At 42.6% G+C, this 25687-nt stretch overlaps 1 protein-coding gene across 3 annotated transcripts in view; it reads right to left on the bottom strand.

Moving 5' to 3' along the window:
• N4BP2 (NEDD4 binding protein 2) overlaps positions 1-25687 on the bottom strand; it is a 56784-nt gene that overhangs the window by 14587 nt on the left and 16510 nt on the right. For all 3 annotated transcript variants that reach the window (XM_088450667.1, XM_088450668.1, XM_088450669.1), the window contains 4 exons: positions 17911-17999; positions 9245-9321; positions 4654-4806; positions 340-2390 (listed from right to left, as the gene is read on the bottom strand). In XM_088450667.1, the coding sequence (XP_088306793.1) occupies positions 340-2390; positions 4654-4806; positions 9245-9321; positions 17911-17999 (2370 nt within the window). The remainder of the gene's footprint in view (positions 1-339; positions 2391-4653; positions 4807-9244; positions 9322-17910; positions 18000-25687) is intronic.

The raw sequence follows: 25687 nt of genomic DNA, 5'->3' as shown, positions 1-25687 counted from the left end.
CTCCAGCAAGCCTCATTATATAGAGGAAACTTCTGCTAGATCCATTGGGCGTAATGTGTTAATTAGCATGTTTAATAAAGGTATTTCTTTTATTGACCTGAAACACTTTAAACCTGTGCCTAATGATTATGGTTTACAAACTAATAAGACAAAATTTCATCTTTCCCTTTAAATTCACTTTAAACATCTCGATTCTCAGCAACAACTTGAGTTATCGTGCTGTACAACTATAGAGGGCTTGTCAACATCTGTTATGTACAGCTTTTCACAAGTGTCCAATCTGACACCAGCCCTAAGACTAGGAGAACGCATTACTTTTAATAGATCAGCATTATTTACCTGGATCAATTCCAACAGGACCAAACAATTCAGTCAGCTGAAAGGCAAATTCGGGAGGCAAAGATAACTCCAAGTAATCAAACTGCAAGGACTCCTTGGACTGTGACCCACACTTGTTATTTTTCGTTTTGTCCTCTCCAACAATATCAATAGGAGTAATTTTTTGTTCTTCATCCTTCTCAACCAATGGAACTTCATGGTGAAGGACACACGTTTTCTGTAACATATCTGGGTTAGGGAAATGTAAGTCTTGAGCTCTGTCTTCCGTGTTGGGTTTGCCTTTTGAAGTATTAATGGTAGCTACTATGTTGGCGGAGGAATCTGGTGCACTGAACTGTACCTTTTCTAAACCAGGAGCCCATAGCTTATGATCTACAAAGATGTCTGTTACCATTTCCTTGTTAGGAGGAAAACTATTAAATTCTGTTGATATTATATTTTCATAATCAAGAGTAGTATTCACTTCACTAGACGATAACACATTACAATTTTTAAATTCTTCTGCAACAACTAGGGGCATGTCATTTACAAATGTAACATTTTCAGAAGCTTTCAGACTGCTGTCTTTAAAACTGAAATCATCCATTTTCAAGCTATCAAAGATTAATAAAGGATCGGCCTCAATTAGCAGAGATTTATTGCTGTGTAATTTGTCCTCAGATCTGCTTTCTAAATGTTTGCATTCTTCTTTCTCACTTGTAGAATAGTCCTCTGATTGGCATTCCTCATCTTTGTAGATCTTTTCTCCAGAATCCAGAAGCACGTTTGTTGCCCATACTATATCTTTATTGCACCTTTCAAAAAGATCTTTGAGAACGTCAAAAGAAAGAGACCTAAAGAGCTTGCAGAGAATATTAAGACTGTCCTCGTCTCCTAAACGAATAATGTCGTCCTCTTCTACAGAGGTACTTTTATGATGCATAACTCTGTATGGTATATGCTCTTGAGCATTTAAGTCGACGTCCAGTGTCTTTGACTTAAACCTATTACTTTCTCCCGTAATAACTTTCATTGGGTCAACAATATCCAAGTTTTTTCTCTCTATTCTCCATGCTAGCGCAAACTCTTGAGGCTCAGTTTGTGAGGATTTGCACAGTCCAACACTGGCTTTCTCCATGTTTCCCAGCGATTCGCATACATGCTGTGTTTCATTAGCTTTCAATGAGCTGGAACAACTATTTGTGAAGGTTAGGGCTAATTTGCAATGCCGACCATTACGTTTACTTGGACTTGACTTTATTGCAACATCTTCCTCAATACTGGAAACATCTTCATTTTTGGCAACAAATTCAGTTACTTGCTCTGCAACTACAGAGGGCTTGTCAACATCAGCATTATCCGACTGTAGTTCCATTTCAGCACCAATCTCCTTGTCCATTAAGGGCAATGATACAAGATTAATTACATTTTCTTCTCCATAATGATTCCCGGTGGAAGAGTCAATATCATTTTCAACTTTTAAAACACTACTTTCTTTAAATGGATCATGCTCAATAGGTTTATCATCTATTTGATCCATACTATAATGTGTGGACTTCTCTTCGTCACTAGGTTGTTGGGCGGGGGGCTCATGCATTTCAAGTCTTGTTTTGGTCTTCCTTTTATTCCGTGGGGTCCTCCGACTCATAGTTTGTTCTACAGGCCAGTCTCCAACAAAGCTTAGTAATTCCGGACTTTCACACAATTGTGCCAAATCACTATTAGTACATGAAACAAGTTTATCTGCAGTTGACGCTTCTAAGCAGACAGAATCGGGAGTACAGTGGATTTTGTGTGGCTCCTTATCCTCAATATTTACATCCTCTATATACTGAACTAAATCTATATCGGTTTCATTTTCCTCATCTGCATCTCTCAGATTTTCAATAACTGGCTGCGTAACATCAAGAGAAATTTCAGGACCGTCTTTCGATATTTCAGAGACCAAGCTTTTCTGAGATATTGCCGCTGCTACTACATCCAAAGCTGATGTATTTTCTGATTGAGTTAAAGGTTCTTTAGATAAACAGGCTTCTTCTTCCTTCGAAGTAGGTGGTAACATACTATCCGGCCTACAAATCAAACAGCAACATAATTTTTAGACTATAACAATTTCAAATATTACATATAATTAAACCTGGAAGTAAACCCACTAAAACATCATAAAATAATAAAACAATGTGTGGGACGGTTTATAATAAATAAGTATACTATAACCCCAGAAACGGTAAACTGTTTAGCCATAAGGATAACATTATTTAACTTTTTTCCCTAGTCCAGTGGTTCCTAAACTGGGTGCTGTGTCACCCTCGAGTGCCTCGGGGCGCACACAGGGGTGCCATGGATTGGTGGTCGAGGACTAAATTAAAATATTTATGATCAATGTGATAGGCAAAACAAATGCTGACAGCTGCCAATAATTAAAAATGTGTACAAACAGAAGCACAACCCTGTCCTCCACCACATAGATGAACCTAAGGGTGACAGGTAAACACAATATACTTAATTTAATAATTTTACTGAATTTCTTAATAAGAAACTTTTCGCCTAGGGATGCCTTGAAAAAAAATGCTGATACTCTAGGGTGCCGTGATTCAAGAATGTTTGGGAACCACTCCCCTAGTCCCTAGTCTCACTAGCACCACCATTTTGTCAGTATTTCACAAGAGGAAAAAATTTAAATGTACTTTAAAGTAGCTTGTAGTCTGAAATACTGTATTAAAGACATTTGTAGAAAAGGGCACATCTAGTAAAGTGGGTCATTCCACGTCAGTTCAACCAGGTGTGTCCACCACCCATTTCAGATCTTCACGAACATATTTTAGTTAAGAGAGGATGTCACAATAACTATTTCTGCCAAATAACTCGACTGACCATTAGTTTCTGAAATATTGATTTTTCAATTTATTAAACTATTTACTAACTGCGGCATATACCAGTTTATTTGAAGTAGCACTGGGTTTTATTAAGGAATCCCCAGGAAATTTGGACCCCTAAGGTAACTTTTCCTCCCGAATCCAAACTAAATTACTTTATCTGCCTTATGTGTCGAAATACGGCAAAAATGTGAGCTTTTGGAACAGGATTAAAAACGTTAGACTAAATCAACAATAGATGTCCCAATATTGTTTAGGTGCTTAACAAAGGTATACATAACTACCACAAAAAAAATCTACATGGTACTCTGTTTTATAGTGGAGAAAAAAAAATAATGAAGGTCCTTTTTGGTAATGTGAAAGTGTGAATAATATGTAGAACATTGCACTTTTATACATCCCATGTGTCTTGATATTCACTCGAGTAAATCTTGAACTTCAAGTATAAAAATATATAGAAATGAATATGAGAATCTACTCTTTTTATGAGAGATGCAAATGTTGTCAAATAGTAGTAATAGAGAAGCGGGAAACCTATCGGTAAAGTTAGATTCATACCATATCTTGAAAACCTCTACTGATCCTCACTCTAACAGTTCACAATGTTTCTGCATTGCAAACGCCTGGGGATTCAGAGCAGTACATACGTTACACAGAGTGTACACACAAAGGCGCTGTTGCGATCGGGACAGATCGTCAGAAATGTGGTGGAAAAAGTGAGGGGCATTCCTGGGCAGTCACTAGGAGGCGGCTAGAAATGGCCGCAAAAATGGACCATTCAGTGGGCATGTCATGGGAGTGTTGCGAGCGTGTATTGCAAGCGGGTGCGTTCACAGCTGCAGGAGGCCATAATCAGACATAGGGTTCTATTTACTAAGCCTTAGATGGAGATAAAGTGCACGGAGATAAGGTACCAGCCAATCAGCTCCTGAGAGTTCGGAGCTGGTTGGTTGGTACTTTATCTCCGTTCACTTTATCTCCATCCAAGGATTAGTAAATAGACCCCCAAGAAACTGCACCTGCCATAGGGCTGGTGCAACCGATGGTGGTGTAAAACAACGCACCAATCCGCATTACAGCGTGCACGGGCGCACACAAGGGAAGGTCGTTTGCAGCGACATCTGCATAGAGTCGCAGACGGGTACTGCCAATAGACGCTGCTGTGTGCAACTCAGAATCAGGCCCAAAAAGTGGCGTCTTGCATCATATGTTGGAAGGAGCCGATGTAGACCGCTGCGTCTTTCTGGCTATTCACGCTTGTAGTCTTCTAACTTGCTGAGATAACTTTAGGACATCTGTGTACTGTGCCCTATTAGTAGGTAAGCAATAAGGAATAGTCCTGGTGATAGGATGAGGTGACAAAAAAAGTTTACTGGAACCATTGGAGGAGTTAGAAGTCTATTATTTCTTATATTATACAATGTAGTATTATGCAGTAATAGAAAAAGATCAAACGTACCTATTTTTTTCACCTGGTTTTATCGTTTCACAAATTTTATGATTTTCTGATGCTTTGGGACGAGACAGATTTAAAATAGAATTCACGGTAACACGTTCAAAATGTTCCAGCATGTTCTTAATCTTCTCTTTCTTTACACCATGACAGTTGCGCCTGCATATTAACATAAACTATATATTAATATTTTTAACATTAAATTTGTACTGATAGGAAAAACAGAAATTAATTTGACATAAATCGCTAAGATGAAGTATTCTAAATAATAACGGAAGTTGTATATCCAGTAAAAGCAAAAAATAAATAAAAAATAAAGTAAAGAAAAATGTATAAAAGAAAAAAAATGCCTCACATAAAAAGGTTGTTTCAATGCAATACCAGAGGAAGTACTGAGGATATCTAGGACAAACAATGTGCCGTGTTTCTCTAGAACATTTCATTACTGGAGAAACACAGCATTAAATGGTTACTCCCAGTGATTTGGAGAGGGGTAATGCAAAATTACCAACCATGTTTTTTTTTTTAAATCTACCAATCACTACATTCTGATTAAGACGGACTGATACTATCTTGGGTGAATATTGAGCGTTCCATCTATACACCCTTCCCCTTGCAAGATCTATTATGGATTGATCCTGCACATAGACCCCTTTGTTGTTTGGTGATTTTTCACTCCCATCGGTAAACATCTCCATTTTAGTAGTCTCTACACTGATTCCTGACTTGGGTATAGGAAAGTGGTAGACTCAAGGTATTCTGACGATGTAGGATCTATAGGACAATTCTCATTTTGAATCCTTCCATCAGCTCAAAGAACAATTATCTAACCCTACACACGACTATAAATATTTATGTATCTGTATTTCTTCTAAAGGTGCGTACACACTAGGCGATCAGGAAAGACAGTACCATTACAACATTGTAATCGTACCGTCGTTCCTGATCCTCTGTAGGGTCTGCACTGAACGATCAGTTGTTCAGTGCAGGCACTGTCCATCATTCCTGAACATGACAATTTGTCGTTATCGGCAGATTGTGCTGCATGTTCAGGCAATGGACAATGTCGGAAATGACCAGCGGGAGTGCGCAACGCTGGTCGTTTCTGACATAAAAGTGCACGATTTGTGCACAATTACTGAGCGATTGCACGATTACGATGTCGTAATCGTGCAGTCGCTCAGTAATATCGCCCAGTGTGTACGCACCTTAACACTGTAAATCCCCCTCCTTATATAATGTAAAAATGTTGTGCTCCATGCTCCAGAGGTGGAGTCTCATCGTGGTATAGAACACTTCGGTCTTCCCTAGAGGAAAACAAATGAGCTATTCAGACTAATGGTCATCTAATGTGTACACTCAATGTCGCTGAAGATGCGCATTGTCAGCGACATCGCCCGTCGGACCTCCATGCCGAATGCAGCATGGCTCCCGCCATTGCGATGTCGCTCCTGACATCGGTGTACTTGCCGATGCCGGGACTCCTGCCGGGTCCCGTCGCACGACAGGTCATCTGGGTACACATTGTTATGTGTTTACCCAGCTTAAATGGGAAGAGGATCTCCATATTTATTGACTAGTGATGATTGTGAATTGCTGTTCAAAAATGTATTTACAATGTCTAAATGTATTAATCTATCTGAAATATTGTTAAAGGTTATTCATAGAACTATATGTATGGTGGGCTCCCTGATCCATATTTTTTGGTTTTATCCAGTAATCCAGCCTCTGTGGCAAGCTATGTTTGATTGAATCTCTCAGGTCACTGCGGAGTCTCTGACCCACCTCCCTGAGATAGGAGATAGCCCTTCTGCTTCCCCCCATAACAAACACGTCATTGGCCACATTCTCACTGCCACAAAAGCGGCAATAGCCCAATATTGGAAGAGACCTGATCCAACTCTCTGGTTTAAAATCATCTCTAATATTCAATGTAGCTATGATATGGAAACCCTGGATTTAAAATACGACACACGAGCCTCCTCCCCTCAACATGCTCTCTCCAGTAGCTCTTTAATTCCCCAGTCTGGTTAATTTTTAGCATCTGTGACCTGAAACAAGTGATTTTTTTCCTGTGTTATGTGTCGCGTTGTTTACAGTATGTACTACTAAGGTCCTTCCTGTTCTCCTTCCCCTTTATATTCTCCCTGTTCTTTTATTATATTTATATAAAAAAATGTTTATTGGTTCAGCATAACTTGTAATGCTCTTCTTTCAATAAACTTTCTTGGTTAAGAAAAAAAAAAAAAAAATGGACTGATAATTACAGCATGAGAAATTCCAGCCCTTGTTTCTCCTGCCTTAACCTGGGTTCCCATACAAATCACCTGGACTCATGTCGATACAAAGTTATGTCAATCTACATCAGATAGAACAATAGTTTTTACCTCAAACTAAGTTAAAACAGAATACTTTAAAGATTGCAAACTAGAACACAAAATCTATAAAGGAAGCAGCTATTAAGGATGATTATAAAATTATATTTTGTACAACACTTCTACACTATAGAAAATAGGGCAGTTTTGTTTGCTTTCTGGTAAATGTGATCACTGCAGGCATTGGTCCATTGGCGTCAACTAATGATATTTAAAGCTGTGCTAAATATTTGACTAAGCCCCCCCCCCCCCCCCCCCTCTTCTAAAGCTCTGCGGCTGCTGTTTGTAGCTATTTTTCGTAAATTGTAATTTAGCTATGGGATAATTAAAGTAATGTTGGGCACTCATAGGACTTCAGCAGGCTAATTGCAGCCAATTTATTAATAAAAACACAATATCAGCAGCAGCTGAAAGCAGCCTATGCACAATAGTTTCAGTTACCCTCTTTCCTTAAGTAGCCCATACATCAGCTATCACAAAAGAATGACTCACAGATTCTGGGATTATTTCCCCAAACTAAAGATTCCACAATCCACCAATCTGCGCCCATATATTACACACAGTCTTTAGTTATTTGCAGATCATTTTCAGAAAAGACAGATCTGCCAATCATAAAAGGCTCATCATTTTAATAGTAACGGTTGGTAAAACGGCTGATCGTTACCATACACTAGTAATCTACAGCCCCATTGGTCGGCGAAATCCAACATGCTAGACAACCTGATTTACAGATTCCAATCACTTTTTGGTCAGAATCTGCGATTAGTGTACCCCCATACATTGCAGGTTTTTTCCCCCCACAATCATCTGCAAAAAATACATCTGCAAAAGGAGGTAACCAATTGCAGCCGATAAATTATCTGTAATTAGCCTTGCTGAAGTCATAAGTGTCCTGGTTTCATTCCTTTCATGCTGATTTGCAATGGGATTCTTGTTGGAAAGCCCGGATTTCCAGTATGCACCTTGGCAGTAAGTCTTCAGCTTCTAAGCTTTGAGAAGAGTGCCAGTGGTATATAAAAGTTTGACAGTTCTCAATGACATTAAAAAATAGAAAAATATAGATAAATACAGTGTGAGTGAACATTTAAATAATGGCAGCCATTATTAAGACTATGACCTACTACTTACCAACACTACTCCCACATTATAAAACCAGATTAAAATACATTTCAAAAATGATGTCACTCACATTTTTGAATATATCTATAGCCAAGCAAAGGGAGTAAGGGATTAACCACTTGCCTAGCGTGGTTGCATCAGATGCGACCATGTCAGACTGGGCTTTCCCTGACATGGTTGCAATGGATGTGACCAGTCAGAAACACACCCTCTCCCCTAAATCCAGAGCTGCCCCAGTGTGTATACCTGGCAGCTGCACAGAGCAGCAGTCGCCAAATAAAGCCTGTCCCCACTGATGTTACCGAGGGCTGCAGAGAGGAGCAGTCGCCGGGGAGGCCAGCACTGTCATCCTGTGGAGAGGAGCAGCATCCTCATTGTATGCCAGTCGGCTGCAGAGTGAAGCAGCCACTGGGAAATGCATAGTAGGGATGACTATCAAACATCTACAGTTAGAATCATTGATGGTTAACTACAGATGGTCGAAGGTATTGCCATCAATTACAGAGATCCACTGGTTCTCTGCCATCAATGGCAGACTGGGAACCAGTATTTTTTTTCTATTTCCAGGTGTTATGAGGTTTAGCCCTGCCCTCCAGCAGCCTGCTGAGCCCAACCCCCGTGCTGATTGGTTTGCATCCCGCTTCCAGGGGCACAGTAGGCATGAACTATTGATGGTTCACTTTAGATGGTTTTGTGTCAGAGATGGTAATCATCGATGGTGACCATCGATGGACAACACACAGATGGCCATCCCTAATGCATAGCATCGACTGTCGCAATAGTGCTATCATTGATGGTCCAATATATCGTTGCCCGATTTTTAAAAACATCAATAATTTTTGTGTGTTTAAATATATATATATATATATATATATATGTGTTTAAATATATATATATATAAATATATATATATATATATATATATATATTTATTTATTTATTCTAAAAAAACAGTGTTTGATACGTTGAAATACATGTTCTTGACCTAGTTCAATTAGAAAAAAATCCGGACAATTCGACTTTTGTTTTGGAAAAAATATTAGCCAGATAAGGGAGAAACTGTATTATAAGAACAATAAATACATTTGCATTATGAATATCACCTTTCAAGTTCTTTCGGTATATATTTCCACCCAGTGTCGGGTTCTCGAAATGTTACTTTGTATTTGTATTTCACAGCCTAGGTTTAAACAAAAAATAAAATTAGATATACATTTTTTTTCTTTACATTACAAACATGAATTTTGTATACATAAAAACACTTTCAATTTACATATTTACAACATTTTTCTTAATTTTCAAAGCAACATACAGTGGTATTTTTCACCAAGTTGCCAAACTATATTTCACAGTGATATAAGGAATCAATTACAGGAAGAATAACTATTTACTTGGTCAACCATTAGGATTTTCTCAGCGTTGTTCTCATGCAAAATATGGCAACTTTTTAATGGGTTCACTGATGGTTTGTGTTGCCCATAACATATTGTATGATTTTTTTTTTGTAGGCAATTTTTTCTGTTATATAAGTTTTTACTCCTAAGTGTAAAAAAAAAGAAACTTAATTGATGAAATCATTATTTTTCATCATAATGTGGTCACTGCAGGCACTGTTCCTTTGGCGTTCACTAATGATTTTAAAGCTGCGCTACCACCTACTAAAAGTTTTTACGAAGATGACCCTCCCTCCATCTGGAGCGGGCTGTTGTTTGCAGCCATTTTCTTGGGGGGGGGGGGGGGGGCTTCTCTGTTCTGGGCTATGGAGAATGCACCTTAGGAAAACACTTACTTAGGTGGCACTGTAGGTTTGGGGTTACTATGGATAATTAAAGTAGCGTTGGGGCAATCATAGTACATCTAGAGGATGATTGCAGACAATGTATTGTTAAAAACACAATATCGAGAGCAGCTGAAAGCAGCCATTCACAACAATTTCAGAATTACTTTCTTCCTCAGAATCAAAAAACACTTGAAAAAGGAGGTAACTAATTGCAGCCAATATATTGTCAGTAATTAGTCTTGCTGAAGCCCTATGAGCGCAGTGGCTTCATTCCTTTTACAGTGTTCTCCCCAGAAAATGTTGCCAGCCAGGTGGCATTTAAAAGAAGCCGGGCAGGGGCAGTGTAATCTGGCTGGACACAGATATAATTTTTTAAGACTTCTTGCAGCTATTTCTCACTTGCTGTCTGGACACTTAAATTGTTTAAGACTCTGGTAGATTATTTGCAGTTGCAGGATGGACACAGATATAATTCTGTCTAGCAATGCACGATGGAACACAGTGCACGACTGCACTCTCCATCTCCCCTCTCTGCAATGTTCCCTGCTTTCAAACCTCGCCTAGCTTTTAAAGATGGGGGAGGAATCTGTTACTCTGATTTTGGCCATCAGATCCCTGGAGAAGGATAACGACTGGGTGACATGTATAGAAAGTTGGGTGAAGCACCCGTGAAATTGATCCTGGGAAGAACACTGCTCTATTAAATTGTAAGGCAGTGCAGAGGAGGAGCCATTCCATGTTTACGTATGTTACATTTAGTTTGAAGAAATAATTCAATATAAACTGGCCATGCAACATTATGTGGCAGAGTGCACTGCTGCTTTATAGTAAAAGCTTCAACAGATTACATGTCATTTTGTATGAAGACAGTGTTGCGCATGTTACATGTCACAGAATGACCCAGGGTGGAAAACAAATTACATTGAGTTCTCCTGTAGGCCCACTTTTGTTACAGTTGAAATTCATCTAGGAGAGTCTAATGACAAATAAGAAGACAAGAACATTAACTTAACTATCAATATTCAAATATCAACCTAATTATACTATGGGAACATTTATCTATGTTTCTCAACATTCTAAGACCTTTTTAAAGCTAACAGGTCTCTTTTAGGCGCATGTAGCAGTCACTGCAAATGTAGCAGCTTCTGTTTTGAGTTCCATAAAAAAAAATTATATTATATATGCTTTATTAGTTGGTAATCAATTTATTGCCCATTAAACTATGAACTCTCCTGTACAAATAAAGAAGAAACGGGCTGAGCTGAATTTGAAGCGGTGGGAAAAAGAAAATCTGGCAAGAAGTGCTACAGCTACGTTTTCAGTGAGACGGGAAGTCTGAAGTTCAAGGTCGAGTGGGACGTTGTAAGTAAACATATTACTCTGCTCCCTGGCAGCATGTCTCTGCACATGTAACTCTTACCCTTAATGAATTAACTTGGTAGCAAGTTTGTCACATGACAACGTGCCATACAACACAAAAGATTCTCTTTGATGTGCACAGCTTATAAAGGTTAGTGTCAGACATGGTGATTAGGCAGATCAATCTCTTATGATTTGTATAAAACAATGTTTATTAGTGAAAGTTTTGTGTCAGAGCAGCGGTTTCTAGCAAGGAAACCAACAGCACCCGACTAGCAGCAGCCAAAGTGTGGAAGGGTATAGTGCCTCATGCCTGTGTGCCAGCATGAGAAGTAATCCAGTTTGCTTAGGGCAACTGTAGGGCCACAACCAACAGTTGAATAAAGGTTTTTAAAACTACAGACTACCAAAGGATTACTCTCTGGCAATTGCAGCTTGAACTTGTATTAAGCAGGTCCAAACCTGGAAGTGATCGTGTTGGCTATCACTTTATTTTTTATCCTTTGCCTGGACATGTCCTTAACAGAGCCCTTGTAGCGTCATTCCAAATTTAACCGATATGCATCAATAATTTTTGGCTCAGCATCGTAAAATGAATAAATAGGCCCCTAAGACTTTCATTGATTTACACAAAACAAACAGAATGAAGGATTGCATCATTTCTATTGCTGTGTTAGAGGAATCCTGCTATCGATTGGGGATGCTGGTAGAGGGTTAAAAAACAATAGGAAATTGTTCATGGTCATAGAAAGCAGCACATTATTAGCAGTGAACAGCTCACAACCAAACAGGTCTCTACAACAATTCTCTCCCGCCTCATGTCAACTGTGACAATGGGCCGAATTCAATTCAGTGCGATGATGAATAGCCGCAGGATGGAGCTCCCGAAGCTATTCCATACACTGCGTTGTTTGGGCGGCTAAAGGATTTCTTCTCGCACCCCCTGGAGATGAGAAGAGAAATCCAACAAAAGTGCCAGGCGTGCAGCTTTTTGCCGGCTAGTGCGGCGCTATCAGCCGCATGCCCGGCACTTTAGTCAGAGACTGCCAGTTACCGCGCCTAAACACCCAGGTTAAGCCACGAGATCCGGCATTCTCTGACTTAACTAATTCCCGACCAGGCAAACAGCGAATTGTATTGAATAGCTGCGGGAGCTCCTTCCCATGGCTATACATCATCGCACTGAATTGAATTCAGCCCAATGACTGTTGTTAAAAGCAGGAGTGACATTTAACACTGAATAAATGACTACTTTACCCTTAAAAGTGGAGAATCCAATTGTTTGCAATGTCTGTAAAGTGACCGGGAGTCATTCCATTGTTTTCACTTATCGCGGATTTCTGCTAGCATCCTCCTGAGGTGCAATCAGAAATCCACAATATGTAGGGCTTTTGGGCGTCTTAACTGCAGCTCACCCGGATTTCGGCGCATTAACTGTCACTTTAGATGAGAGGAGCCACTTTACGTGGTAATCCCCTGCATTTTGGGCACGACATCCACGATAAGTGATGGGTGCCCAATAACAATTGAATAGTTCCTGTTACTTTAAATGGTAGCTGTGGCCTCGATAAAACAATTGAATTCCCCTCCAAAACATCATAGCTAGAAGGTGCCATCCGACACCATGCTCCTTCAGGAAATGTTATCAATGGTGAGAACAGAGGGTAATAGGGAACAGCAAAGTGCAGAACACAACCTGAAGTGGGAGCAGGTGTCATTGTCAGAATGTGAAAAATAGGAGAGCACAACTAATCAAATTTAACTTTAATTTTGAAGTAGTGAATATTTTAAACTATGGGGAAAACGGGGCAAATTGCGAGCTGTTGCCGGCATTCTAGTGCCGTCGCAATGGCGAGCATCGTCGGCAATTGAAATGATCCCTGTCATGATTTAAACCTGTTGTAAATATGATGCAAATTCCTAAAACAAATGTTCTGTATTTTTATACTCAATTAATAGATGAAGAAAAGGAGAGTTATGGTAAAACTTACCATTGTTAACGCTCTTTCTTCGAAGTCCATAGGGTCCACAGGGAGACAATGGGGTGTAGGTGGTTCTTGGAGGACCGGACACCAACAGCAAAGCTTTTTCTGTCCCTGGATGCTCCGGTCCTTCACCCTAAACCCCACCCACAGCCTGAAGGAAACTCAGTTTTGTCAACAAGCCCAGGGCAGGAGCAGGATAGGAGAGAAGGAAGACTGGTACACTGAAGAATCACACACTCACACAGAGAAGGAAACAAGTGACCGAGAGAAGGAAACAAGTGACCGAGAGAAGAAACCCATAGAAGCCTGGTGCCTCAGGACGGGTGCCCTGTGGACCCTATGGAGTTCGAAGAAAGAGTTAACAAGGGTAGGTTTTACCATAACTCTCCTTTTCTTCTTCAGGGTTCTTAGGAGGGATGTCTCAAGTGCCAAGCCCTCAAAGACAGACGGGCCAGGTCCGGATGTAGAAAGGAACCCTGAGTACCAATGACGTCTGAGCCAAGCCAGAGCTACCAACAGGACCGTGCCCCCTTCTTGCTTGAACTTCCGAAGAACCCGAGGAGACTGGAGGGAAGAGGTACCCCAAATGGAAGGTCCACTTCACTGACAATGCGTCCACGGAAGCTGTGTCGGGGTCCCTTGTCCTGGCCCCGTACACTGGAAGCTTGTGGTTGTGTCGTGAGGCCATGAGGTCCATGTCCGGTAGACCCCATTTGTCCACCAGGAGCTGAAAGTCTTCTGGATGTAGAAACCCTCCCCTGCATGCATGTCGTGACGGCTGAGGAAATTGAGAATTCCCAATTGAGAATCCCCCCTCAGCATCTCTGAGCCGGAGAGTCTAGGAAGGCTCCCAGATGCACCATTCTTTAAGGGGTCAGGGAAGACTTTTTCCAGTTGATCAGCCAATTGTGTGTTTGTAGAAAGGCAATGGTTACTTGTAGATGGCGGTGAAGAATCTCTGGAAAGCTTGCTAAGAGCAAGAGATTGTCCAAGTATGGGAAAAGTCTGATCCCCTGACAACGAAGATAGGCAGCCATAACTGCCATGATCTTGGTAAAGACCAGTGGAACTGCCCAAAAGGCAGTGCTTGAGATTGGTAATGTTGCTGTAGGACAGCAAACCGGAGATATGGCTGATGAGCGGACACTATAGGTACATGTAGGTAAGCATCTTGAATGTCCAGAGACACCATAAAGTCCCCAGGCTCCATAGCCAGGACAATAGAGTGTAGGGTTTCCATATGAAACCTGGGCACCCTGATGAACTTGTTCAGAGACCTGAGGTTGAGGATAGGCCAATGAAACACGTTGGGCTTCTGAACCAAGAAAAGGGTAGAGTAATAACCCATCCCTCTCTATGATGATGGGACTGGAATTATTACCCCCGAGAGCAGCAAGGACTGAATGGCCTTCTGGAGGAGCAGGGCTTTGCTTGGGTCCGATGGAGGTCCTGTGCAAATTAACTGCTGGGGGGGGGCCTTCTCAGGATTGAGAGGGCGTACCCGTGGGAGACCACTTCTTGTACCCAGGTGTCGTGGTGGTCTGACGCCAGAACTGGGCAAACTGAACCCTGCCACCCTGGGGGAGGCTCACCCCATCAGTCTGAAGATTTGTCCTCAGATTTGGTAAGTGGACGTCTAGTAGCCGAGGCCTGTTTGGTCCTAGGCTTGGAGGCCTTTGTGGATGCCGACTGCCATGAAAAGGACTGACCTTTAGCTTTTCCCTGGGAACGTAAGGACCGAAAGGATGACATCCGAGGTTTCGTAGTAGATGCAGAAGGCAAGACCACCACCTTAGAAGCTGCCAAGGTAGTCACAATCTTGTCCAATTCTGGGCCAAACTGGGTCTCCCCAGAGTAAGGTAGAGGCTTTTTAGAATCAGAGTCTGCCTTCCATGAGTGAAGCCAAATGATACGGCATACTACCACGGAAGTAGCAGATGCTTTGGAAGCTAGGAGACCAGTATCCAAAGACGCTCCTGCCTAAATAGGAGGCAGCATCCCTAATGTGAGAGATGTAGGACAGCCGTTTCCAAGAAGCATCAGAGGGAAATGTCTTCTAGGGCTTCTGCCAACTCTCAATGGCTTTTGCCACCCAGGCCGTAGCCATGGAGGGGCGAGTAATAGCTAAACTTACATCCGTAGTCTCCTTTAAAGAGGTTGCTGTATGGATAGGTAAGGTAGAGTTCTTAACCAGGCATATCACGTGAGAATCTTCCCATTTAGTGCAATTAGTAGCTGGAGGAGGGTAAAAAGAAATCAAGCATTTAGGCAGCTGAAACTTTTTATTTGGCGTATTCCATGCTTCACTCATTAGCTCAAATAGCTGATCAGAGTGAGGAAACTCTGGCAAAACTACCTTCTGTCGTTTAAAGAGTGTCTCTTTTGCCTTAGGAGTGGGTTTTGATTTTACAGCTCTCACTAGTGCAGGTATATTCAATTTAGAGGGGGGATCCTCCTCCCCCGAGGGGGGAGTCAGAGTGAGAGAGGTCTGTGTCTTCTGCCTCCCCAGATGATAATTCAATCTGATAACCAGGTGGACTGGGAAGATAACACAACACGCTTAGTAGTTTTACTTGGTAAGGGTCTCTACTTTTGCAACATTTGTTGGAAGGCTGTAGAAGTAGCCGCCAGACTCTGCACTGAGGAAGAAAGTAAGCCTACCCATGGAGGAGGCAAAGGAGGCACTGGAGTTGCAGTGAGTACCTGTTGTGGCCATCCCATGGGGGAGCTACCACAGGCACCACTAGGTGTTCCGTAATTTATGCTTACACCTGGGTGGTCCTGAGAAGAAGCTGCAGGGGCTGATGGGCAGGTGCCGTATAACAAAATGCACATAGACCATCTTGAATGAGATCCCCTGAAGCTAAACCTGCTAAACAGGACTTACAAGAAACCAGAGTGGGAGCAGTAGCCTGTTTGTTACTAATGCCTTTGCTAGACATAGCTGCAAGGATAGTATGTGCCAGTATAAGTTATGCGATGGTGGTCTAGTGGAGTCCAAGACGAACCAGTGTCTACATCAGCGCCTCCGGTCTGTCTCCTGAGACCGGAGATAAGACTGCACATAGACGCAAGTTCCAGCATTACCTGTCCCCTTGAGTCCCGGCTCCAGTCTGGAGTCCGAGGAGCACTGGTAGCTAGGCCTCCCCGGAGCCCAACCAAGAGTATCTAGCCGATGGCTGGAGTCGCAGCACCGCAGAGGGGTGATGGAGCAGCAGTGCAGACGTCCAGAGGACCGGGTGCCCTAAACCTAACCCTCCCCCCCCCCCCCCCCGGCTGTCCGCTCGTAGCGCCTGGCATCCCTTCGATCGGCATGCCGGGCTCTGTTATAGTAAAAATTATACCGGTTATCCAGCTCCTGCCGGACAACAACGAAACTGAGTTGTCTTCAGGCTGTGGGCGGGGTATAGGGGAAAGGACCGGAGCATCCTGGGACAGAAAAAAGCTTTGCTATTGGTGTCCAGTCCTCAAAGTACCACCTACACCCCATTGTCTCCCAGTGGAGCCTGAAGAAGAAACGATATTTTTAGATTCTACAGGTAGTGGACAAAAATAATACCTTAAATGAGAGACCTCAAACATATTGACAACTTCTACACAAAAGCATGGCTGATGTGTTCATTAAGCAAATAAAACTCCTGCATGGTCTGGTTTATGTATAACTATACCGCACTGACCTGGATACCTAGAATTTCAGCTAGTCTGATTGCAGGGAAACCACTAAGTGTGAAAGAGATGTAATTGTTGCAGCATGTTAGGCATGAGCTTCAGTAATCAAGACAGCTCGACCTGCCCTTAGCAATTGAAGGTCAATTGATTACAAATTTTCACCTGTAGCACAAGCAGTAGAATTACCAAAAACTGTCCAACAAGAACTGCAGAGACAGGATATTATAGCCTGGTGGCTGTGCTCAAGCAGCTCATCACATCTGGCAAAGCAAGTCTGCAAGTTAAGCGGTGCAAAAAGCACAGGCATTGGATAACCAAGAAATGCGGGTGGGTGGGTAATATGGTTCAATAAAGTATGTTTCATTATGTTCTCGACAAACAGACAATATCACTTGTGGAACCTAAACTCCTTAGTGCTTGTTACCAACACTGAAGGTTTCTGCTGGGTTTTGGGACGAGCACTTTCCTGTCATGGTATAAATGCAGCCATTCTCTTATAAGGCAAGACCAACGCCAAGTACTACGTAATGGTACGGAGATCTCATCTCCATCCCATGTTTCAGGATTTCCTTCCCAGTGGGACAGGCATCTTCTAGGATGACAATGCCAAACCCACAAAACCATAATCGCGCCCCAATAGTTTGATGAGTATGACGTTTATGTTATCCCTGTGTCACGGCTTCTCAACTTCCAGACAAATCCCAACCAAGCATTTATAGGATATTCTGGAACGATGTCTGAGACCACATATTCTACCACCAACAAACAGGTGCCAGAAAAATGGTGGTGCCTTTCCATCACCATACCAGTCACTGGCAGACTCTATGCCACAGCAGATTCAGACTGTTCATTGTGGCCCTATCAAGAGACTGTGTATACTGGTCTCAATTTTTGTCCACTAACTGTATATTACAGACATATTACATAAAGCACATAAGTTCATACAACTTGTACGTGTTTGTTCAAGAACTCTGACCATAGAAACATATGGCTTCATTTCCCATCCTTGCAAGTTGGTATTGTCTATTATGATGGGGGAGACAGTCTTTTCAAAGGCATCTTTGGCTGAAACACAAGAGTATACAAGATTATTTTGCCTTTATAATGATTATAATAATTGTGTGCTACATGAGACTAGACATTACATTTGCACAAGAATCAGCCACTGACTATTTGTATAGAGTCTAACATGAAATAAAAGTTGCACAGAAAAGAAAAATGGATTTTTGAACAATTGATACAACACAGCGGAGATTATTTTAATGCACGAATTACCTACTTTATTCACCTCTTCTTATTTTACCATATTTTCACCAACATGTCAATTATTTTGGATGTGACAACACTTTTTTTTTTTAAAAAAGGTAAATAAAGATTCTGTTTTAAGACATTCAACAAAACTTACAAAATATTGACAGAGCATATTTGTGATAACTCCTGAAGTGCACCTATAATTCTCATTATTTTTCTATACTGTGTACTATGACAATTTAATGAGTTAGGTGGCACCACGCCCTGCTACAAATAATACAGAAGAATATTTATGGCATGAATAAATATTTAAGCCTTTAATAGCAGCATCACAATGCAATATTTATAGGAAACAGGACTTTCTGAATCAATAACAATTACTATGTAATCCAAATTCACAGCCAATTATTAGCAGGTTTATGCTGAACCCACTTGTAAAAAAATATAGATCATAGCCAACTACCACCTGCTGCCCTAGTCTGCCAGTTGTTGCACAGACAAGGCTACTTATACTACTCGTTTGGGCTTTGCTTTTTGCAGGTAACATTAACCGGAGCTTAAAATAGAGATTGTGATCGCCACGGAAAGTGGTCTGTAGAAGGAAAGCAAGATAAAGCACAAATGGCAAAAGTAGTACTAGTAAATGTCCGTATTAACTCATATTACCTTTTAAAGTGTCTGGTCTTTTGCATAGCGATTATCAGTCCCTACTTTATTCTCCATATCTGCTTAACATCACCAGAATAGAACAGTGCTCAGTCTGGGTAGAGTGGGTCTGTGTGTACACATGGAATCTGTATGAAATTCCACCTGCCGCACGATTCGATCCCCGGCAGCGCCTGGCCGACAAAAGCAGAGTTCCCGGCAGCGGAAGCCCGACAGCGCTGGAAATCCCGATCGTCGCTAAGGTAAGTATAAACTAACCTAACCCCCTAACCCTCCTTAGGGGTGACTAACCCTAACCTCCCCCCCAAGTGCCTAACCCTAAACCCCCCTCTAAGTGCCTAACCCTAAACCCTCCCTACCCCGCTGCCTAAACCTAAGTCCCCCAGGGGGGTGCCTAACCCTAACCCCCCCTCCCCCTAGCCTAACCCTAAACCTCCCGGGGGGGGTGCCTAACCCTAAGTCCCCCCGGATGCCCTAAACCTAACCCTCCCCCCCCCGCGGCTGTCCGCTCGTGGCGCCCGGCATCCCTTCGATCGGCATGCCGGGCTCCGTTCTCCCGGCGTTGGGGAAATGACAGGTGTCTAGATATAGACGACGGGTCATTTATCCCACGCCGGAATAAAGCAGTCGGGAAGCCGGCTGTCGGGATTCCGATTGTATCCCGATTGTATACCGTACACATAGACACACCTAACCTAACACAAAAGAAAACAAATTGACACAATTGCGCATATGATGCAGCCTAAATCACACTTTCAATAAGTACTATCTAATACACTTATAAAACAGAAATCAACACAATAAGTAAAAAGTGGATGCTGGTGCTTCATTTAACAGAAATACTTAATTTTTGGTGTAGCAAATGGTCTCAATGTCAAATATAAGTGTCCTTGTAGATGGTGATTTTTTTCTTCCGTATATTCTCCGTACATAAAAAGGAAAAAGAAACTCACTTACATAGCCATATGTTCTAAAGTGTCCATAAAGGCATCTTTAAATTCTACCACCAACATATATATGCATACACCATGAATAGGTATCGTACCCCACTCACAAATGTGGGCGTCAGATATCTGTATATAATGGTATCTTTATATTCTGATTTCTTTAATTCTCATATGTCATAATGGGTCCTGTATACATTGTGACATATGAGAATTAAAGAAATCAGAATATAAAGATACCATTATATACGGATATCTGACGCCCACATTGTGAGTGGGGTACGATACCTATTCATGTTGTATGCATACATAGTATTTAAAGATACCTTTATGGACACTTTAGAACATATGGCTATGTAAGCGAGTTTCTTTTTCCTTTTTATGTACAGAGAATATACGGAAGAAAAGAGATGAAAAAAAAAATCACCCTCTACAAAGACACTTAATATTTGACATTGAGACTATTTGCTAGACTCTACCCACAGGCTAAAGCTTTAACAGGTTACACAAATGTAATCATTTTAATTTAAAACAATATGTTCTGATTGGAATTTATCAAAACAGAGGTCTTATGCATTAAAAATCGCGGTACTCCCGCAATTATTAACAGTTCAACTCGCCGGGGATATTTTCATTTTTAATATAATTATCCCGGTTATGTACTACCACAAACTTGCAGGGACAGCATTTGCGGTAAACGCTGTCACCGCGAGTTATATCCCCGGCATTTAGGAGAAGTGTTTCACAGAAGTGAAAGATTTCCCCGGGGAGACCAGACACTGCACATGATAACACAGCGTCAGCTTCCGGAACTGGCAGAGGGCTGCGGGGAGAGATCGAAAGATCTCTCTCATGCTCCTGGAGCCCTCATAGGCAAACAGTACTTTACCCCATCTGAAGATGGGGTAAACTACCGATGCTAAACTCTAAAAATCTTCACTTTTTGGCACATAGGGGTCAGATCGTAGTCCCCATTGAAAATAATGGGGACTGTGATCTGCAGCGCTAATTAGCACTTTGCCGGAGATCCCTGGGGAGAGCTGACACTGCGCATGTGCATAGCATCAGCTTCCGGAACTGGCTGCGGGCAGAGGGTCTCATTCAGACCCGCTCGCAAGCGGGTCGATGGAACCCAAATGCGCATGCGCACGACGGAGGGAGCTCCTTCGTGCGCATGCGCGAGACCCGGATAGCGACAGCCAAGCTGTCGCTATGGGTCTCGCACCAAAGGGGGCGTGCTGTCGATGGTGACTGACAGCACGCCCGCCGGGGGCGTTGCTGCCCAGACGGAGGCGTTCCCACGGGAACGCCTTCCGTCTGGAGCCGGCCCCACTGACATCACTAGTGATGTCAGTGGGAGTGCTTTTGGCTCTGATAGAGCCAAAAGCACTCCTGGGCTTGCAGCAGCGAGACCCTACCGCAGGGTCTCGTCGCAAGCCCGATGGTCGCAATGGTCTTGACCATCGCGACCATCATTTTGGCCGCTCGCATAAGCTGTGGGTGGTCACCCACAGCTATGCGAGCGGCCAGGAGGCCGCTCCATTTTTAGGTAGGAGGGCCTTGATTCAGAGCGAGCGCTCTGGTCAGAGCGTCCGGCTCAGAGAGCAAAAGATCTCTCTCCTGCTCCTGGAGCCCCCATGGACAAACAGCAATCTACCCCATCTGATGAGTACATAGGGGTCAGATCGAAGTCCCCATTGATAATAATGGGGACTGCGATCTGCAGCGCTAATTAGCACTTTGTCTGAGATTTCTGTGAAATTTCCCGCATTGTGCGATTAGTACATAGGAACAATATATAAAATGATGCAGAAACTGCATCATTTTATGTAAAAAACGGATTCCTACATGGGCCTTTATATATGGATTTAAAAACAAAAAATTACAGAACCAAATTTAATACCTACATGGAACAGAATGCGCACACATCAATTTCAGAGCAAATATGACTAAGCAAACATCCAAGTATTACCATGTACTAATAGGCACACCCTTACTTCAAATACAGTTTGGATTTGCACAATGAGCATAAAATGGAAAAGTCCTCCAGACATTACGTTAGGAAAATCATCATCTAATAGTGATCTAGAAGCACTATGCAGAGGATGAGCTATCAAACGCAGTTCAGTCAGTATGTATATGATGCCTGGCAGTGAAGTTTGTTTCCTATAAATTAAATTATAAGCACAATACACTTTGTTTTAGTTTGTGGGACCACAGGACCGAGATGGATTAATATGGAGGCCAACTCCTTGTCCTCAATTGTTAAAGTGCCTGCTCCTACCAGACCCTCCTTGACACGGTGTCAACCTATCATTGCCTTGACATGCTCCCATTTGGTTCTACAGTAAAACCCATTAACCACACCTTTTCTCCTTCCCCTAAAAACCAGGATTTCCCCCAGGAGATTGCACATCCTGCTTACAATTGTGGATTGAGGTATGGTGTTAAGGTTATCTCTGATGATCTTAATTCTAATCGATGCACCCGATGGGTATTTTACAAGATAGATTTGACACTCCGCATATCAGTCCATTTGCATATCTTCAGGTGAGACACTACATCGAATCCCATCCTAGTCACTTAATCACTATGCCCTTGACCTCCCTTGAAAATCTGTCTCTCGACAGTCCTCTCTTGAAGGGTATTATGTCTATTCTCCATAACCTTTTAATCTCCTCTAAATAAGCCACCGTGCCAAACCAAAAGATACAGTAGGACAGAGCTCGACAAATTTTTGTTAAATCTAGGAGCCATCTTAAAAGTTTAGGAGCCAGACCATCGTCCATTACCAAAATATATGAAAGCTTGTATAGACCACCACACATGCCCTTTCTGTGCCCCTCAACCTCCCCACATACAATCAAATCACCACACATGCCTCTTTAATGGTCTTCATATTCTGCAACATGCCCATACCACCCCCAGTAGTAAGCCCCTTGTTCTAGTGCCCCCAGAAGTAAGCCCCCTGTAATAGTGCCCCCAGTAGTAAGCCCCCTGTAATAGTGCCCCCAAGTAGTAAGCTCCCTGTAATAGTGCCCCCAGTAGTAAGCCCCCTGTAATAGTGCCCCCAGTAGTAAGCCCCCTGTAATAGTGCCCCCAGTAGTAAGCCCCTGTAAAAGTGCCCCCAGTAGTAAGCCCCTTGTAAAAGTGCCCCCCAGTAGTAAGCCCCCTGTAATAGTGCCCTCAATAGTAAGCCCCCTGTAAAAGTGCCCCCAGTAGTAAGCACCCTGTAATAGTGCCGCGCGAACACACACAAATTAAAAAAAAACAGCCCCGATCCTGCGTCTGCTGCCGTCCGCCGCTCTTCGGAACCATGGGAGAGACGTCATGACGTCTCTCCCATAGTGCCCGTGGGGGTAGCCAGACGCCGGAGCTCAGGAGTGAGCTCTGGCATCCGTTGCTCCTGGTAATTATGGGAGAGATGTCATGACGTCTCTCCCATAGTGTCCGTGGGGGGAGCTGGACACCGGAGCTCAGGAGTGAGCTCCGGCTGCCGCTGCGGGAAGTCGGGCACCTGCTGGTAAAATTTCAGCGGGCGCCCGGCAAATGGAGGCTCGCAGGGAGGTGGGTGAGGGGGGAAGGGGAGGACCCTTGGAAAACTCTGTCGCCAGGACTAAAATCTTAGTCACCATGGCGACCGGGATTCATCGACCCCTGCAGTAAGAGGTAGATTTTGTGTGCCAACCAGATGAGGAAACTTAGGGCCTCATTCAGAGCCGGACGCAATTAGCGCTCGCTCGTCCAGAAAATAGGGGTGGCTATTCAAATGAACCGTTCGCTGTTTGCGGTCTGTTCACGCCTCTAGGTCTGAACGAGCGAACAAAACTTGCGGTCGTTTTTTGGGAAACTACGCCCCCTGGCCGCTCGCATCCTACGTCATGTCCGCTATTTATTAGATTAATCGAGTACATCGACCAGGGTATGAGCTGCTCGCTATTCTTGTGGTCGGTTTTTGCTACCACAATTTTGTGAGCAGTTCTGGCTATAAAATAACCCAGTGACGTGGTCAATGACGCTGCTGTATTAATTATGCACACCCATAAAACGCCCGTTTTGAACTTTAAGCACGCCTGCGTTCTGATCTCCACTCCCCGTTTTCAAGCACCTTCCCCTGTTACCACCCACATACGCCTCATTGTGTCACTCAAATTATCAGGCATTCGCTATTTTGCGAGCACATGAATTTCGACCGCACTGACTGGTTCGCGCATGCGTATAACGATCCGTACGCATGCGCAGTGGGCCAAACATCGCTCGGAGCGAACGAGCTGCCGCTTACAAGTGGCTCTGAATCAGGCCCATAGTCCACGACAAGAGAAAGTGCCTCAAACTCTTCTCTCTCTTCCTTAGTGAAAGATAACGTCTAAGATTCATTACAGGTGGCATCTTGTCTCTATGATGAAAATGAATGGCTCTACCTCAGACCAATTATGTAGGCTTGTAGCAATGTAGGTTCATTCCTCCACACCTGGTGGTTGTACCCCACATTTAACTATTCTAAGCAGAGGTTTCTTGTGCAGTGCTCAAGGGGACAAGCAACCCTTGGTCTATTCTTGGTTTCCCAATTGAAGGATAGGATAAAGAAGCTGACAAAACTTTCAATACAAATTCTCAGTGCTGCTCGATGCTTGATTGCTGGTCATTGGCAGTGCCAGGAACCCCCCATCCTGTTTGAACCTTCTGAAAGAATGGCACTTGGCAGCCATAGAAAGAATATCTGCCCATCTACAAAATAACTCCCATTAAATTATCCAGGGTTGGTGCAACCTTTTACTTTAGATTTCCCTTGACATATATTCCATATATGTCCATGCACAACTATTTAGTCTGCCCTCTTGATCGCTGGCAACTGCTGGGCCCCAGTTTCTGCCTTGATCCATGCCCCAGCCCCCCTTAGCATTCTCATTTATCTCCTCCTTTCCTTCACCACCTGAGAATGTCAACATTGGTTGTTTAATCTGATTGTTCTTAATTTTGGCCAACCAATTATTTACCTAGCCTGTTTAAGTATGGTTTCATATTTTTATGACAACTAATTTTTGTATATTGCTTTCTGCTATCGTACAGAATCACTCATATATTTGGTCGTTTGCGAGATGTGGGGCCTTCTGCTATTTTTCTGCATTTTTTGTGCATTTGTAAAATAAAATCTTTTAAAAAAAAACATGCTCCCCATGCTGTGCTGATCATATAATCAATTCCTACATTTGGTGAAAACAATTCACACTACGGGGTATATGTAATAGCCTGCGCACTGTAGGCATCGGCAAGTCCCGTGTGAGACTGACCGGTTTTAAAGTAGCATTCATCTAAAAAGCAAAACCAGATTGATTTTGCCTTTTAAATGACTGCTACTTTAAAACATCGGGCAGCTCTGCACGGGACTCACCATTGCCTGCAGTTCGCAGGCGATTACATGTACACCTATATATTTTATTTTTATTTCCTTGTTCTTCGGCACAGGACTCCTGATAACAAAAGTTCATAATCTGGAGCAATTTAGGAGCTTCATTTGGCTACAATTTGTGGGACTTTATTATAAGAAGTTATTATTATTGAAGTGGTATAGACAACACACCATTACAAGAATTATAACTTCTCCTCACAAAATGATTAGTATTAAAAGTATAACTCAACCTAGAACAACAAAACTCACTAATATGTGTTTGCTATATCTGACAGCTTCCCCGATCTCTCCAATGGTTTGTGCTGGAGACTCTCTGTTCAGTTCTGGGCAGGCTTTACTCAAGGCCCTCCAATGCCAACATCTTTGACAATTGCGCAGAAGTTTGAGAAAAGCCTACCCTGAGCAACAGCGAGCATCTTCCACATGAATCGTGCATACATCGCTGTGGTTTTCTGGATTTTGTCAGCACAGTCAACTTAGAT

The sequence above is a fragment of the Taudactylus pleione genome, unplaced genomic scaffold (assembly GCF_031769625.1).
Source record: "Taudactylus pleione unplaced genomic scaffold, aTauple2 ptg000520l, whole genome shotgun sequence".
NCBI classification, from domain to species: Eukaryota; Metazoa; Chordata; class Amphibia; order Anura; family Myobatrachidae; genus Taudactylus; species Taudactylus pleione.
This window is presented reverse-complemented; position numbering and strand designations above follow the sequence as displayed.